This window comes from Argentina silus (assembly GCF_951799395.1).
Source record: "Argentina silus genome assembly, chromosome: 13".
NCBI lineage: Eukaryota > Metazoa > Chordata > Actinopteri > Argentiniformes > Argentinidae > Argentina > Argentina silus.
In genome coordinates, this window is record NC_139667.1 from 17,389,053 (window position 1) to 17,408,280 (window position 19,228).

Genomic DNA, 19,228 nt, shown 5'->3' on the forward strand with positions numbered 1-19,228 from the left:
GTGCAAAACATTCCATCCAAACATTCCAACATTCCACATTCTAACAGTTGATTCGATTAATTGTATGGCTAATAAAACTGTTTGTTTGTTTGTCTGCAGTCAAAAACTCAAATAACTGAAACTATCATAACTACAGCAAGAGTTAGGAGTCACAATGTTGTGCATTGAAATAGCATGAAGAACAATACAATACAATACAATGCAATAAGCTTCTATTCTTCATTGTGAAAGTGTCCGTCAACATTGTAGAGTTTCAGCAGCTTTAGCCCTATGCTACAGTTTTCCGCTACAGCAACAGAGGACTTGAAGAGACAGAGAGAGGCTTGTGGGTAAAGAAAAAGGTCTGTTTCTGTTGATGTCAGAGGGAGGAGAGAGAGCGCTGGAGGTGGAAGTGTGTGTGAGGAATCCATGGTGGCTGCAGTCAGGCCATTCCGACAGCCCTTGTTTATTGGGCATGCAGTGTTAATTTACGAAACAGTGTTGGAAGTGCTCGAGGAGCCGATCTCAAGAAGTTAAATTTTTTAACAATTAAGCGCGAGAGATTTTTTGGAGAACGGCCTTCTCACACTTACAATTTGCCAATGACAACGATGCAGTAAGAACATATATTTTACGTGACATTCTTGAGGATAGAATCTTGAACACAACGATTTGGAAACAATATTCGCAATTCAGACAAGGCACTCGGAGCGCCCTAAAAGAGAAGGGGAGGGAGTGCAAAGAAAACGCCCTGTTGCTGAATCTTCTCAAAATTCTAACTTAATCGCCGTGTGGAGCATACCGATCACTCATGCGGAAGATGGTGCGATAAGTTTTCATCTTGATTAGCGTTGAACTAAACCCCCACACTACTTTGCAAGTTCATGGAGCGGTGGTACTCCCTTTATGCCGTATTATTTTTCCTCTTCATTGTGGACACTGCAATCGCGAGGCGATTTCAGAGAGCGGCGAGTCGGAGGCTGCTAGGCCAACGGCCATTGCCCAAGAACAAAAATACTTTCTCATGTGAACTTCTTATAAGGATCGTTTTATATGTAAAATAAACGGGTGTTAATGAATTGCTAAGATGTCGTTTGGCGCCGAAAGAAGGATGGAAAACCGGTTGAAAAAACTGGAGGCCATGATCAAAGATCCAAGATCTGCAATAAACTTGGAAAGTTTACTGGTAAGTCTGCAGAAATGCTTTATGAATTATTAATCGGGCCCACGCTGTTTCCTCAATGCGCATGGAAGCACTCGACATGATGCCAAGCCTATTGTAAATATACAGACGTCCTACAAAATGTATCAATTTGGCAGATTGCTACGTCGCATTCATCTGGTGCACGGTGTTCTCATTCAGATACGGTATGACTTCCTCCCTAAGACATTGATGATGCCGATTAACAACAAATGCCTGTCTCAAATGCCAACAACAAATGCCTGTCTCTTAAATCACCAACTGCAATCATAAATGTATATGCCGCAATGTATTTTTATGGTCAGAATGTGGCTAAATTGTCATCCCGAACATCTATTTATAACAAGTGCATCAATGTGACGTTGTATCAGCAGTAGAAATAACAGTCACAACAATTACGAAAAGTGGTGCATATGAACGATAATGGAAAACTCTTGGAGTGAATTCTTCGTTTTAAGGCCCTAACAGAGCAACAGCTCATGCAGACATCTTCACTGCAGGAAGTCTGTCTGCAGATTATGTGGATTATTAGAAAATGTGCGTATCCCAGTTGGGTACTTCTAGGAGACTTCGTATTCCTGCCATCTCCTGCCTAAGACTAGCTAGTTATAGATGGGCCTATGCCACACTGCTGGTCAAAGCGGGGCACCAATTGCATGGTATATAGATCAGTGGGGGGAGCTGCCAAAGGAAGGACTAGGTAGTCCCCTCAAGATAACCGTTAAAGATAATAATAACCGCTGAGCAGCAATTTGGCTTCATCCCAGATAGGCCTACTCACTGCAGTGGAATGTGGATGACAGACAATTTGCTAAGTCATGCAACTGCACTGAAACTACATTTTTTGTACCCCCAAGCTTTATTTCAAGACAGCTAGCTGGGTGCAGCTCACATTGGCACAGATCAATATTACAATTGGCTTAACAATTAGCAATGGATATTGTGCATTCACATACTACAAGCAGGAATTACATTTTCACTACCTCTGCCAATTGATCAAGAATAGTGTGTTGTCATTATGGTAAGGTTGTAAGCAGTAAAGCAGGAAGCAGGAAAGTAGGAAACTGTATGTTAAAATATTCTTGTGTACAACATCTATAACATTCAGATTTATATGAATATTATGTGTCGCTTGATGATGCTACACCATTGATCATTTACATTTAAAATGTAAACAACACTTGTCAACAAGAGGAGGGACATAGTGTTAATGTGCAGAATGGATGCTTTATGTATACAATGCTAGTCTCCCATAACCATACTTCCAAATCACAAACACAGGCGTAAGAAAATGCCTCTTTTGGATAGCAGGTTTAGATTAGCAGATCTGGCTTGGATTGAACTGAACATAGCGATGAGAGAAAGTGCTCGCAATTTCATTGGATGTTTCCAAGAACCCTCCCCCCACAGAATGGTTGTTTGTTGTTATGTGCATAGTCTTTTCTGACTGGGTAGGACTATTTTGCAGAGAGTTGTTGCCTGTGCTAGTTTGCATCATTGAAGAAAATGGAAGATGACCTGAAGGAAAAACTGCAATCTGTTTTTTTGGAGCTCTGCCCAAGCGAGGTATTTGATTGGTTTAACCTGTCGTGAGGCGTCACTCATTTCAAAGAGGTTTCCACCCCTTTGTAGCTACTTTCTGCAAAGGATTTCCCAAGACTTTCTGAACTAGGGGCCTGGACTCAACAAGGTTAGTACAGTGCCAATGACGTGAGGGTTTATATTTGAAGAAACATTTTGTTTATTTCCTGTAAATTAGTTGGAGAGTTCAGAGCTTGATGGGTGTCCTAGACTGAAGTTGAGTGGGCAGAGTGTGCAGGACTGAACTTACTGCAGCCTGCAGGCTTTTCTCCTCCCATGCCTTTTTTTGCCGCTATTCTGTTGTCAATTCTAAGAAGTTAGCCAATTGACGATGAGCGTCAGGTATTGCATAGGGATGTGGTTTGACTTTTTTGTACATACAATGCATTTGGAAAGTATTCAGACCCCTTAACTTTTTCCACATTTTGTTATGTTACAGCCTTATTCTAAAATGGATTAAATTCATTTTTTTCCCTCATCAATCTACACACAATACCCGATGATGACAAAGCCAAAACAGGTTTTTAGACATGTTTGCTAATTAATTAAAAATAAAAAATTGAAATATCTAACATGAACAAGTGTGAGTTGGCTTTAATAATGTAACAGCATGACTGCAGAATGAAGTTTCAGGGATTGAGACTGGGTAGAAAAGTAGCCTACAGTTATAATACGGTGCGAACGTCCACATTTTCAGCAAGGGCAGCCTTCTCTCGTTCACACAATGTAATAATAATAATGATGCATTTATTTTGTATAGCGCTTTTTGCTGGATCGTTTGAAGGGGGAGAGCGTGCTGGATTGTTGTACTTTTTGTTTGTTAATCGGAAATGATTTGAGCTTGTTGCTTGTTGGAGATGGAGTAAGGTGAACACCTTGCATTTTGGTCCTTTGTCCCGATTCTGACTGAAGATGTCGTCATCGTTGTCGCCCCCCTTTATGTACCCAGCAAAAATGTAGCCTATAACCTGTTAAACAAGAAATTCTGGTGACTTTTGACGGGAGAATAACATAGTGGTTAGTGCTGTCCTATATAGGTTGTTATCATTAAGCGTCATAATAGGCTGTGCCAAGTCCAAAGCTGATATCTAATCGATGACAAATGAGGTTAAATCAGCTGCAAATTGATGCAGTCAATCTGACGGAAAATTCATACAGTCGCCATGCGTTCGACGTTTTTAATGATAACAACCAGACAATGTTTGCATGTCAATCTTCTATGAACTAATAGAATTCGTTAAATGAAGAACTTTACTGTTCTAAGGGAGGACTGGGATCATTCGAATTGCATTTCTCTAGTGGCTAGATAAATTGTCACGCTTTTGTTTGTTAATGGGAAATGATTATCTCCACCCACTAATTCTATTGAAATGTATTCGAGCAGATAGGGCAGGCCTAACACAGTATGTGTTAATATTTGGAATTTGGAATTAAAAGTATATGAAGGTTATAGTAACAGTCAAGTCAAGTGAAAGTTTACTGGTCATATGCACAGGATAAGAGGTTGTAAACTGTAACACAGGACAATCTTGATCACTGTCTGGATGCACCACCTTCCAGCTGGATGACCACTGGCACTTTCCAAGTGATCAATGTACTTGTTGTGGCTCTTGTCAGCTTCTCTTCCCAAAATGTACTAATGGCCGCAATAAACTCATCCCTGTTGGTTGGTTTCGCCTGCCTTCTGATGTACTCTTTTAATGCATGCCAGACAAGCTCGATGGGGTTGAAATCAGGAGACCTGTGTGAAAGTAATACTTTTTACGCAGTATTGTACAGCACTTTGAGCTGCATTCTTATGTATGAAAGGTGCTATAGAAATAAAAGCTTAAAGATAATTTCATGTGAATTGATTTCAATACATAGTTTTTAAAAAATGTGTAATAGCTACAGCATATTAAACAATAAGCAATATCCAGGATTGTGTCATTTACTTACTCTGCCAATGTCTTGATCCAGTGTATTCCCTCATTTGAGATGCACACTGATGACACGGTGTGCTTTGGATCATTGTCTGCATTAGTTAAAATAAGTTATTGATGGTGTAGGTGAAACAATGTTTATTATCATGAGAACACTTTATGTATTTTAGATTGACAATTTAACGAAGGGATGTTTCGGTCTTGGTTTGGGAGTCCGTCTATCCCGCTTACGCCAACATGTCAAGGAGAAGCGTTCCAGGGCCACGGTTTACTCGTCACTGAAGATTACATTACATTACAGTTTCAATCCATGCGCGTGCCTGCTCTGTGCGAAGGGTCTTGTTCTTGGCACAAATCACAGGGTCCATTCTGCAAGAGAACATTCAATCATTATCGTTAACAAGCTGTAAACATAATTTTGTTATAAGAGCATTCCCGCACTGAAATTTATAATAATAATTTGGATGGAGGGCCTGGGAGTTCTTTCCCAGGAAGACACATCCTTAATTGTAGGCTATTTGTACTGTCATTTCGTTATAAGAGCATTCCCCGCACTGAAATTTATAAACAGAATTTGGACATGCCACTCCCCGCCTCCGCACCCTTCACTGGCTCCCGGTAGCAACTCGCATCAGATTCAAGACCCTGGTGCTTGCCTACCGAGCGGCAAAGGGAACAGCCCCTCCCTACTTCCAAACCCCTGCCCGATTACTCCGCTCTTCCACCTTGGCTGACCGCCTGGCACCGCTGCCTCTACATGGATGCAGCAGCCACACTACTCGGTCACAGCTTTTCACTGTCCTGGCGCCCCGCTGGTGGCACGAGCTTCCCACTGCTGTCATGACTGCAGAGTCACTACCAATCTTCCGCTGTAGATTGAAGACCCATCTCTTCAGGCTACTAACCCCCTGTACAAGTTTCTTTCCTCCTGTTAATAAAAAAAATAAAATAATAATACTTCTTCTAGCATTGTGATTGCCTATGGCCCCTGGTCCAAGCATTGATTACTTTATCTTATGATGACTGATGGATAGTTGATTCACTTACTTAAATGTATTTGTTGTAAATCGCTTTGGATAAAGGCATCTGCTAAATGCCATAAATGTAAATGGGCAGATGGTTTGTCACTTAAAAAAAATAAAATAAAAATCGTGCGGTGCTATCACAACAATAGCAAATTCAAAGATTTGTAATTTACACAATTATAGTTAAATAAGATAATAAATTACAACAATTCAGTGATGTATGGATTAGGTGCATTATTCTTACCGTGTCTTTCCAAATTTCCACCCAAGTTTCTGCCGATGTTTTCTGATGGTATCTATGTGGACTGATGTCTGATTTCTGGTCTCAAGCAGACCCTTAATGGCCTTTGCAGACAGCTCATCATCCTCCTCCAAGTAGGAATCGATGGCTTCAATGATATCGCTAGGACAAAAGAAGAACAATGTCCAACACCATGAATGTAATATGGTGAATGCTCTCTCTCTCATACATTTGTAGTGTATGCAATAGAGAAGGTTAGGGCTATCCCTAACCATGTCATTTTCCTGGGCATTCGCTTCGGATTGTGCTCCCCGATACAAGAACTCCAGATGATGACAGGGTGGTTGCAATCTCGTGGACAGTCCTGCAATCCCTCCTCATAATCTTGATCGCCTCACTCATCGCAGCAGAGATCTTTGTCATTCTGTGATCTGTCTAGCAGTGGGTCTATTGTCAATGAGCAGGGGGTCTATTAGGCCAGGAACTTGTTAATATGGCCACCTGCCCACCCCGCCCCCTGGAATGTAAACATTTGTGATTGATTCATGAAAGCTTTCATTTCAATCAACGGAAATCAACTGAGTAACATTATTTCGCTATGTATAAACTGTACACCGACATTGTCACACTGGTGGCCCAACTCGAAACTTCTACCAACTGTAATTTCTAATTAGGTTGTATTGTGGTACATATGAAGCACGTCCATATGGTGTGCATGTGGTGACATAGTGCACGTATGACAAATGGTCGCCTGTTGCTTAGTTGGTAGTGCATGGCGCTAGCAACGCTACGGTTGTGGGTATAATCCTGCTGGCAGCATATATACAAAAAATGTATACACTTGTTGCAAAACAGTTGTACTTGTTGTTTGTAAATCAGCTAGCTGAAATACATGATTCATATTTTCCACTTTTAATGTAAAACTTTTCATGCCAAGCTCATTTACTAGTTAATTCCTAATGTCGAGCTGGTCCCTTATGAGCAAATTTTCAGCATATAGCACAGTTATGAGGTGTTTGAACACTGGTCTAATCCTTTCATTACTGGTCCTTGTTTTGTTTAGTTTTTTGTGGAATGAACTAATTAGGCTTACATAGGAAGATAGCAGGAACAATTATGACATCATGTATTTTGTGTTTTGTATTGGTCAGTCCTGTCTATCTTTTCCATTGAGGACCACATTATAAATGATTGTTTCATGTGTTATCCTCTAGGCTGTATTCTACCTTTTTTTTTTTACTATTATTATAACAATCAATTAATCAATCAATCACACTTTAATTTCAGGATCTATCATGTCTATCATGTTAGGTATTGGAGTCCATGTCCATGCAATATTTCTTTCCTTGGGCTCCACTGATCCCTTCAGTTTTCAGTTTACAGTGTCAGGGCGAACAGTCACTCCAGAACAATTGCTATTAAAATAGAATTCCTCAAGATAAAGAAGTATGTGTACATGATTGCAGTTGCATGAGCAATCTTTTGACTGTCCTCGAGGAAATTACCTCATAGAATAAATCGTTTTTTATAGCTATATATAGGGCTCTAAGTCCCTCTGAATTGCAGCACTTTCATTTTTTGCTTTATCTTGGATCCCTCCCCATCTCTCTCTCCCTCTCTCTCTCTCTCTCTCTCTGAGATATCTATCTATATATCTGCAGGTCATAATATGAACATTTGATTTGGAAACACTTTATATTAAGTTGCTCTTGTACCTGTGTAGTAACACTGAGTTACTAGAGACATGAGTCTTAGTGTATGAATATGAAATTGCGAGGGATGTTAACTTTAAGGTAAGGACTAAGTGGGAGTAATTTCAAGCATTTAAATGTGGTGTTATGCAATAAGTAAAACAATCTTTGATATACAACTCTGATCTAGTGGAGCCGTCCCATCTGTGTTGAGCCGGAGTTGCTGCAGGCCTAGTCTTCAGTGACTAGTTTGTTAAGATGCTTCCCTCTCGTGTAATCATTGATCCATTATTCAAACTGTAAGCCAACTAAGCTTCAAAGACTTATGGATGATCACAGTATGGTGATAAGAAGTATGTTGTTTAAGTATCATGTTTAGTATTTGGGCGACAATCATCTTGCATGCAATAACTGTCTGTGACCCCTAGACCCCACCACGCGCTGGGTATATTCTCTGGTGATGCTCTGTGAGGCCTGTACTGCAGCCGTCTTCAGAATACATCCCGCTGCTGCCATCGGCAGTAACATCATCAATTAAGACAAGTTAGCCAGTTCTAGTGGCAGCTATACATGCCCAAACCATAACACCCCCTTCCACTATGTTTCACAGATGAGGTTGTATGCTGTAAGTCTTGGGCAGACCCTTTTTTCTCCAAACTTGCAATCACTCTGGTACATAATATAATGTTCATCTTATCTTACCTTTTTCCAGACCTACTTTTTAGCAAACTGTAAGTGACCATCCTTTTTGAGGATAACTACTGGTTTGCACCTCACAGTGAAGCCTCTGTAGTTCGGCTGGTGACATATTCTGTGGATGGTAGTCTCTGACGCATTCACGCCTACCTCCTGGAAAGTGTTCCTGATCAGTGTGACAGTTGTTTTTTTTTTTTTCTTAATTATGGTGAGCATTCTATAGTCATCCACTGTATCTACCAGCCGATTCGCGATTGCTGAGTTCACCAGTGCTTTTTTTTTCTCTTTAATGATGTTCCAAACTGTTGATTTTGGCAAGCCTAAGGTTTTGGCTATGTTTCTGATAAAGGTTTCCTTTACTTTCATTGACATCGCTTTGGTCCTCATGTTGATGGAAACCAATAACAGACTACAAAGGCAAATGCAAAGCCTAGAATTAATACTAGACATTGACAGCTCTCTTATACCTGCACAAATGATGTGACGGAACACATACTCCCATTACTTTTGGTGACCCTGAAATAGGGGGACTATGCATAAAAAGTGTTGTGATTGTTGGCGGAAGGGTTTTGTAGCTGCTGCTTCTCCTTCACCACAAACAACATATCAACCATGCCCTCCCGTGAGAGAGCATGCATAAACAGTGCCCAGTCAGGGTGGGTTTAAACTCAATTTGAAAGGTTTATAGACCTAATTTTGAAAGGGTCTTAGTAAATAATTGTATTGGCCAAGTGCTGCTGCTACTCCACTAAAAACAACTTTTGTTTGCTTCTGATCACTTCTGATTGTGTGTGATGCAAGTCAGCTGCACAGTATACTGTATTTTGTAGGCTGTGCCATGTCCAGTGATTTTGTGATGATGTATTTCCATGTAACACTGATGCAAACAAAATCCCCAAAAAGGGGGGAAAAAAGTCTGTCTTATCTGTTGGTTTCGTATGAGTTTCTTTATATCAGAGAAAAATGCATAGGATCCATCTACAACGTCTGATTTGCATGTATTGCCGTCTGCTGTATTGGAGTGTTTATAGATGTCAACTCAAAACCGAAGCCCACAAAGTGTGCCCTGCTATGTTCTTGGCGAGCATATAAAAACTTTGCACAAACTGAGTTTGATAGGAGCATGCTGAAACCTTTCTTTCTGTCCTGTCTCCTTTCCTTTCTCTCTCACTCTGTCTCTCTCTCTCTCTGTCCTACCCTTCTCCTCTCCTGCCCTACCCTCCATATCTCTCTCCCTCTCTGTCCTGTCGCTCACCTCCTTTCACTCTCACCTCTCTTCCTTCTCTCTCCCCTCTTCTCTGCAGTTGGGTTAAATCCACTCTTCCATGGTGCGCTGGCCTGGTCCAGCTGTTCTCCGGAGGCGGATGAATTTCTGTCAGATTTGTCTCTGAACACGGCCGCTGCTCGCAGAGCTGGGTGCGATGTGCTGGTGGGGAGAAATACTTCCATATAAGGTGGTGTGATGGTGACCTGGGCAAATCCTTTGCAAAACAACCCTGCCTGCACACCTTCTCTCTTCTCTCTACAGCCTCTCTTCTCTCTCTCCTTTTCCTCCTCCTCCACAGTTACTCTTAGCCTCTGCAGTCCAAGCTGCTGTGCAGAATGCAATCTTAGCATTATGACTTTCTTTTGCACTGTTGCAACCATAGAGCAGGGTTTTCTGTAAGTATAAAAAAGAAAAATGTCATGAATTCCAACCCACCCCCACTACTCGACTACCTCTCCCTCTCCCTCCCAACAACATACGAATAAAACACATCTAGTTTAGGCCTACAATGGACCCATTATTATCTCAGTTCTCTCATGGCCACCATGCCAAGACTGATCACAGCAACCCACAAACTGTCTTAAAATAATTGCCTATACTCAATAAAAAAACAATAACAGAATATGCTAACCAAGAATAAAGCAGATGACCTTACTTTTCTCAAACTACCATTGTTAATTTAAAGTCCTTATGTTAACTTAATTACCCCAGCTCTCTTCTTACCTCATAATGTCTCACATACATATTACAGTTTGTTAACGCTACTAGGATAAATCGAACACACCTCTATAATTAATACAGGCAGCTAGTGGAAAATACCACCACTTTGGTTTAGTTAAGACACACCTGTCTCTGTTGCTAGTTCAAGGACGATGGTATTTATTGACACCTCATTTAAACCAAGTACCTTTTAAGATACACACATGGGCTCATTCTCAATGGGAATCATTGTCCGCCAATGAAAGGGTATGCTCATGAATATTAATTGTGTTCATGAGCAGGACCCAGTCAGTGAGCGCCAAGCCGAGAGCAATATGAATATTCATTAACTGTTGACACAGTGCAACAGGCACAAATCCAATATAATGTTGTTTTTCTCAAAGCTAGTGACATGACATACTTGCTAACTCATACCAGTACCTTCTACCTAGGCATCATTAAAGTGAAGGTTGCTTACCTTAGCCCAACGTTATTAATGAGCAATACATATTTTTGAGACCGATGCGACACTGTCCCATTGCCTTCTAGTGAAAAAAACACATAACTTTGTCTGCTTGGCGTCAAATTTCACCTGGGGCGTAAAACGGGTGGAGTTGTCTCTTGCTTCGCTTATCCCTGTCCATAAACTAATGTATGGTAGAATTATATGAATGTGAAAGCCTTTGTTGCGTGTGCGTGCATTGTCAGACTGTATTTTTAGATATGAGGACAGGTCAGGGATGGGAGCAGAAGGGACTTTGGAGGAGAGAATTCCTCCCACTCATTTCGTTTCCTATCTGGCCTCTGCATCACCACTTCATGAACACCACCTCGGCAAAGATAGCCTCCCACACACACTGGTTACACATGATGCAAGTAAAATGGTTGCTGCCTTTTTTACATTTTGAAGACGATTCACAGACCCCCAAGGAAGAGTATAGTGATGAAGAGTAGGAAGGTCCGCATCCTGTACATTAATCTTCAATAAGTTTACATTACCCAGCATGAAAGCTGCTTTGCTCCCATACTTCAGCTCACCAGTAACGATTGACTTAAATAAGCAGATGACATCACCAAAGTCCCCAACATTAACATCTCTTAATATTGTAAGTCCTCTTTTGCACAGGATCTCTTTAAGGGGGGAGAATTGTCTGCGTGGAACTCCCAACTGAAATTATGAATTCAGGTCCTAATTCTGACGAAGTTGGATGCACTGCCTATCACCAGGCTGTCCACCTCTGAGATGTCTTTACTGTCTGATGCTGTGGATATCCTAACCCTCTTTGAAGTTGCCACAGATTGCTGAGAATCTTAACCTCATAGTAATTGTTTGATTTAAAATCCAAACTGGAATATAGAGCTAAAAAAAGGCAAAATGCTTCCTCATTCCAATACTTATGGAGGGCACTGTATATTTAACAGATCTGTGCAAAATAGAACATTTCAGACAAAACATCAAATGTAAGACAAAATACAGACTTATATACCCCCCCACCCCCTCCCCTGCCCTGCACTGTCTGGTATTCCCCTTGCACTTCGCCTGGGCTCCATTCCTTCCAACAACTATTTTTAAACGTCTGGAATTTGATCAAAACATTAGCTTTCTCCTCAAGCCTTTTAAAGTCCAGAACCCGTTGTTTTTGGTTCCACATGCCTGGAGATGAGATCGGAGGGAGGAGGTTTTGAGAAATGGTCAGAGGGAGGGTTCCTGTGGGGGTCCAATCTGTTGGTATTGGTTCACTCACTGCATTGCCCTTGTTCTAGGTGTTCCTTTATGTCGAACCAAGTGGAAAAAATTAATTAATTAAAAAGTTTCCAACAAAAAGTAGCACTTCTTTTGTCAGTCCCTTTTTCTCATTATTTTAACTTTCAAACTTGAGATTCATATCGTGTCCAATTAATTGTGCTATGAGATGGTGTATGTGAATTCAGCGACACTGTTCTGATCACAACAGTAGAAAATGATTTTAAATTATTTGAAATTGAAGCCAAATGTAATGCCAAATGTCACTCACAGAAACAACAAACTTTTGCTAGTGTGGGTGATCCAACTAGCTAGAAAGCTAGTTATAACAAGTGAAATGTCAACAGAATTGCTGTGACAGCTCCATCTTGTGTTAAGACTTAAGCTAAGATCTGACATGTTGAATCTTGGATAATACAACAGCCGACAGGAGACGTTTTAAAATGGGGTAGTTCAGATCAATAAAACTGCATTCAAAAACAATTGCGTCTCCTCTCGACTGTTGTATCTGTCAAAAGTGTAGCCTATTTTCTTTTGGTATAATGAAAAAGACACTGAAAACCATGTCATTGATTTAAATTACATTAAATGACGAGTTTCAAAGACAGATTTCTGTTTCTTGTGTTTTGTTGTTAGTTTTTTTGCCAGTTTCCCAGATGTAGTGACAGCCATACACGGCGACAAAAGAACACATAACCAGAGTGTCTATTGCATATTTCTACCTCTGTGTCTCGATTTTGGCTACATCATTATGTACATCAAACTCAAGCTATCATATGATGGCTAACACCCCACTCTTTCTGCACACACATTTGATTCTTCATTTGGAGCAGATATTTAAGAGTTTTAGGGAAACTTGGTAACATAAAAAAACCCAGGGAGATGTTATGGTCATTCTGTTACCAAACTTTGAATCTGCACAGTTCTTAAAGGAAATGTGTTTTTTTCAGTTGGAATTGTTAGGAGTAGTCCTTGTGCATGGTTTGTTAAACTTTTCTACCAAGGGTTTTTGTTTGGCATACGTTGAAAGTGAAAAATCGAGCCCCAGCATCATTCTGTTACCGTGGAATTGCCCCTAACCCGACTTTAGTGCGAGATTTGGCGATAAATACTAAATACTCATCTTTGCTTTAACCTGTGTTTTCTTCTTTGCATAAATGCAGAACAACTTTACACAATCGTGCTGATTCATGTCAAGCTAGGACGCGTGTCATGCTAGAGTGCGAGGCATTCGAAAATACATATGTTGTGAACATCCCGAGCAACCTCTTGTTTATGCCACATCAGATCACTCTTAGACTTTTAAAAAATGACACTTTCTTTGTCTTTTTTCCTTCGAGGAATTAAATAATAATGACTCGCCATCATTGCATGCGCCTGAATATGCCCTCAGTGTACAAACAACATAGCCCACAATTATTTGTAAAACGGAAGCACACTTTCTAATAATTAGACTGGGGAAGGGGGTTTACATGCCTCAGTATTCGGGTTATTAGAGGCATACACCACATACCTTTACCGGGTTTCTCATTGCCGGAATAAGGGATTAAAAATGTCTCGACATCCATCTCATGTCTTTGTGGGCTATACACGCATGTCGATATGAAAAGTGGATGAGTGTTAGTTTTAAAACAGAAAGTATTGTCAGTTTGAATAACATATGTTAATGCTTGTAAGAGTGGAAATGACAAAGTGTATTCATATCAACATGCGTGTATAGCCACAAAGACATGAGATGACTGTCCAGTTTGATACTTCATACTGAGACAGTGATTGCTGCTTCTAGCATGGCTAATGCTAGCGGCTGAGCCAGTCAAAGCTCAAGAATGGAAATTTCACAGACAAAAGGGTCTGGATGAGCCTACAACAAAGTGGAAAATGTGGTCTAACATCCAAAAACCTGAACTATCACTCTCAGATTAGTCAGGAAGTGTGACATTTGGCCTTCTCTGTGTGGTTGATGTTCCATTTTTAAAACAGAGTATGTGCAATTACACTCTCTGTAACTTGTTACCATAGTGATTTTAATTTCAAAGTTGTCTTAAGTGCCCGCTAATCTTGTTCCCTGACACTTCCACCCAATATGCTCGGAAGGTCTGGTGGACCAACGTGTCAAACGTTTTTAACCAAAGTGACTTTCAATAATTACGTTTGGTGTAGCCTAAAAAGATGGGTCTTTAGTCTATGACGAAAGATAGGTTGTGACCAACAGTGGTGGGAAGCTCATTCCACCACTGGGGCACCAAGACAGAGAAAAGCCACCACTACATCCTCCTAGAGATGGCGGTGCCAAGTGGCCAGCAGAGGTGGAAGAACGGGGTGATCAGGCTGGGGATTGGGAACAGACCATTGTTTGCAGATAGGGAGAGGTTGTTCCCTTTTCTTCCTTCTCCTGTGAGCAATGGGCATATCCTTTGAGTGTTGTAGAGGAAGAATCTACAGGAGCAGGCCATCGCTGTGACGTTAGCTGCACAGGACAGTTGATTGCCCAGAGTCACTTAAGATTCTTAGCTGGAGGGGGAAGATAGGTCGTCAGGATGGTCAGTTTTCCTCCATTTCCTCTCCTTCGTTTACCCGATACAAAGATCGGGAAAAACTCATAGCCATTGGCTTTATTTGCAACAATCATCTCCCACAGCACTTCCCCCCCAATGCACACCACATGTTTCTGATTCGGCGCCACGTCTTACAGTCGTGTGATTCGCTAAAATCAAATAATGACAAATACTTTACTCAGTAAATTCACTCCCACGAAGTCCAGGTTTTAGTCGTTGTTATTCCAGGCTTATATGCGCTGTCGCAATTGCCTGGGGACGAGTTAACTGCTAGCTAAGTTATCTATCTGTAGCTTTTCTCTTTTATGCCTATTATAATTACTGTTACAGTTTGATATCTTGTATTCACCGTAAAATGTGTTTTCTGAACATTTGGTATTGCAACCCCCCCAGCAGAACATGTTTTGCATGTGTTTGACGGTGGTATGTTTACTGTAGATCAGTGTGACACACACACACACACACACACACACTCAGCTCTCCATCTCCCCATCTCCCAGAGTGTTGCCCACAAATGTGCATGGAATGGACATGCAGACTTAAAGTATTTCTGGTGGTTTTTGCCGTAGTGAGACGGGCAGGAATATCTCCTGGACTAGGGCTGTCCAGCCAGTAGTTGTGACACTGCTGTCAGGGTGCTCTTCTGTACCTGAGAAGATGCTCTGAGAAGGGTTTGATTAAAACTTGCAAACCAGAGGAGGTTGGTTGTGTTTTTTCCTTCAGCATGCACTGGGCTGGGTTTGAAGTGCATGTGTGCTTGCACGCTGATTACAGATTACATGGCTGATGGTTATTTTTTATTTCCCCAGTTGGGCAGCTACTGTGCAGAGAAACAGCAACATTGACTTGCTGGCTGTTGCAAAAAAAGACTAGAAGTATTCTAAAAGTATTAATTTTCTTACTTATGAAAATATTGGTGTTGTGAATACCAATTAAAAAAAATTTAACTAACAAAATACGGAATACATATTCTAAATACATGTATTCGGATACCTACCCAACCCTGTGTGTGTGCACATGCTAGTTGTCTCTCCACTACAGGGAAAGCTGCTTCAGAGGAAATGACTTGCACACAGAGGGACTGGCTTCACAACACAGTGAAATTATCTTTGGAGTCCTGGGCGGGGTGTATCATTTCCTGTACTGTTGAGCTCGAAGGGAGATCTGCCGCATGTGTATGCATGTTTGTGCTTTTTTCCCTTAAATAGTAGTTTTGTGTGGTCAGTCCTTTATTGGGAAGTGAAGTTTAGATGATGAAATGTAGCAGGCTCCGTACTCCAGACAGACTGTCACAGTGGAGAATGAGAGCAAGAAAGGGTTTGGATACTAGATCTGCAGTTGTCAATAGTCCCCAATCAAAACTGCCCTACATGTAACACATTTAAATTCAGATGAAAATTTGCCTTTCAGCTCAGGATGTACCAATTAAAAATGAACATTCTGGGCTGATGGCCCATATTTATGTAACACAATCGGCCAATACATACTATACTGTACTGTATATATTTTTTATTTGACTATTTGTACCCTGGCATAAAATAAATAAATATTTAGCTTTTGATGAGGCTTTCCAATGAACATAAATTCAATCATACATCAATACAAAGTGATGGAACAACTTTTATTATTTATTTCTATAACATTCATTCAGAACAAAAAACTGCTTAAAGAGCCATTTTAAGTATTAAGTAAAAATAGAATGGTGTTGTGCTGTGGGTGCCGATTTAAAAAAAATGAAATGTCAATATTTTATTCTGCCGATCTCTGTCAGGAATAGTGAGGCAATTTTACTGAGTAAGCCATGCTCCCTCAAAATGCTGTTTCCCATTGTTGCGTAATAAAAGGCAGACAACTGAACAAGTGAAAAATCGGCTTCATCATTTAAATTAATCAAGATTTGTAACACAGCGCTTGTCATGAAAGATGGAACATTTTTGTGTTTGTGGTGGTTGCTTGAACTCTTGTCTACCTAGTCACATCCACAGTCCATGGTTTAGGAGATAGGACTTCACTGCATCCCGTGCAGACCAAACAAGGTTGTGTGTGATGCACACTTCACTGATTGACTATTACAAGAAGCGCACCTGTCTTGGCACTTGGCACTCAGCATACGTTGTGGGAACCCCAAGGTTGATATTGCAGCCAATGCAAACAGATGCCTAATGATTAACAATTGGCTAAAAGCGCATTATAGGCCTACCTTTGACTGTCACTCATCCAGTTACTCAACAGTTTTTATGTTTGTCAGTCATAGAAGTTCATTGTAACACATTTTGTTTGAATGAGACATGAGTTTACGGGAGAATTCAACGGGTAAGTTAACAACCAGCAGTTATTCACAAGTGATTGCTGTTGGAAAAAAAATATATAGATTCTGGTCGCCTACAGCACTAAATATCTGTCGGTGCCCGTTGAACTACAAATTAATTTGGCCTGGCCTAACACACACAGTAAAATGTTATTATGAAACTTATGAAAACTTTATAGACGTGTGGAAATTCCACACTGGGTTCCCTTCATTCAAACCAGGACCATGAACTGAGGGCTTCTACTGAATGTTACGGGTAATCTGTTATTGGTGCCACTTCTGGCACCAATAAGCCTACAGTGGTGCCATATTCAACCTGTGTCCCGACTTCTCATGTTTTTATCATTTTCATCAGTGAACTAAAAATAGTACATTTTTGCTCAAGATCCACAGTAGCCTACATTAATTGTGTTTACCTTTTCGTTTCCTCTCTCTCTCAATGCCACCACAACCATGTGGTTATTACTTGGGGTCGCTGGCAGAATAGTGAATAATATTAAATATAAAAGGAAAGGAAAGTTAGGACGGAGTTGGGAAATCATTGTGGAGCACATACACAAACATGGTTGTTTGAATTTGTTGTGACTGTGATGCAGTCAGTGGGGAGGTGATTAAGACACCTTTACATCAGCCTCTTGTATGCTGAGATGACTAGAGTTTCCGCTCTTTGCTCCATTACAGTATGTAGGCCCCCAAAGGTTTTATGAAGGCTTCATAAAACCTTAAAAGTGGTAATTTGTTAAAAGTGGAGTTAGATAAACCTGACAATTTCTATTTGACTGATTACATATTTTATTTGTTTCTCTGTTTCAGGATTCCATGAATGCCCTGGTTCTAGATCTGGACTACCCTGCCCTACGGAAGAACAAAAACATAGAAACCTTTTTAATCAGATGTAAGTATGTAAGTGTGTGTGTGTATGCGTGCCCGCCCACCCGCTGGCCCGTCCTGTGTGTTTGGGGGTATATGAGTGTAAAAGAGGTGATAACGTCATAATGAAAGATCTTTCTTAAGATGGGCTATAACATTTACCAACACTGACACCAACGTAATTTGGCTTGTCACAGTAATTTCTGTGTTTATTATGCTACGTCCTGCAGAACCATATCCAAACGCACCACGTATTCGTCAACAGCTTTCTGCATCTATGGGAATTGTGACCGAATCAATATAATGTGTGTATAATTGTGTGTGCATTTGTTAGCTGATATTCTTTGTAAATGTATAGGTTGTATCTAATTTTTGATCAGCAATTGGGAAACAACAGCTGTACACTTCTAGCTCATTTTTGAAAAGCATGTCAGATAAAGAGCCATTTTTCATAAAGGGGAAGTGTTATATTTTGAGACAGGCTTAAAAGCAAATATGCGTAATGGTAGACATTTTTGTCTGATTCTCTGTATGGTATTCACAATGATATTAATTTTATTTGATAAACTACTTTCTTGCATCCAAAACACTACAGAACAGAAAGAAAAATATAAATTTGGGCCCAGTTGGACAATGATGTGCTTTTGATGTAATGGTAGAAGCTTGGGCTTGACGAGCGAGTTCGTTTTTCTGTTTATGACATTGACTTAATGCAGATAGCATGACTTAGTCAACACCGATCTGTCTTATGGTTTGTAAACAATTAGGATGCACCGATTAAACTTTTTCATTACCGATACCGAGTACTGAACTTTTAGTATCGGTCGATACAGAGTACCGATCCGATAAAAGACTATTTTTAAAAAATGTGTAATTCTACTGCCACCCCTCAACACTTGCTTTGCTAATTTTGCAACCATCAGTTTTACTGGAGGTAGGCATGAATCTGTCAGAGACTACCATCCGCAGAATACGTCTCCAGCCAAACTACAGAGGCTTCACTGCAAGGTGCAAACCACTAGTTATGCTCAAAAAGGATGGCCACTTACAGTTTGCTAAAAAGTACCTAAAAAGCCTGCAGAGACTGGTAATGGGATTATTGACAGATGAAATTAATATTATCATGTACCAGAGTGATTGCAAGTGGAAAGTTTGGAGAAAAAAGCATTTGCCCTAGATTTACAGCATGCCGCCTCATCTGTGAAACATAGTGGAGGGGGTGTTATGGTTTGGGCATGTATATCTGCCACTAGAACTGGCTATCTTGTTTTTATTGATGATGTAGTTGCTGACAGCAGCAGCAGAATGTATTCTGAAGTGTATAGAAACATCTTGTCTACTCGAATACAAGCAAATGCCTCCAAGTTCATTGGATGGTTTATCAGGGCCAAAAAGTGTATGGACTGATGATAAGATTTGAGGCAAAAAGACCTCAAAACAAACAACTGA

General features: G+C 40.5%; 1 protein-coding gene across 1 annotated transcript in view; it reads left to right on the plus strand.

Annotated features, from left to right (window-relative positions):
- Window positions 1–383: 383 nt before the first annotated feature.
- The window catches only part of rock2a (rho-associated, coiled-coil containing protein kinase 2a), a 54,647-nt gene continuing 35,802 nt past the window's right edge, over window positions 384–19,228 (plus strand). The window contains exons 1-2 of the mRNA XM_083683881.1: window positions 384–1,165; window positions 17,723–17,804. Of these exons, the coding sequence (XP_083540007.1) occupies window positions 1,067–1,165; window positions 17,723–17,804 (181 nt within the window). The 5' untranslated portion in view covers window positions 384–1,066. The remainder of the gene's footprint in view (window positions 1,166–17,722; window positions 17,805–19,228) is intronic.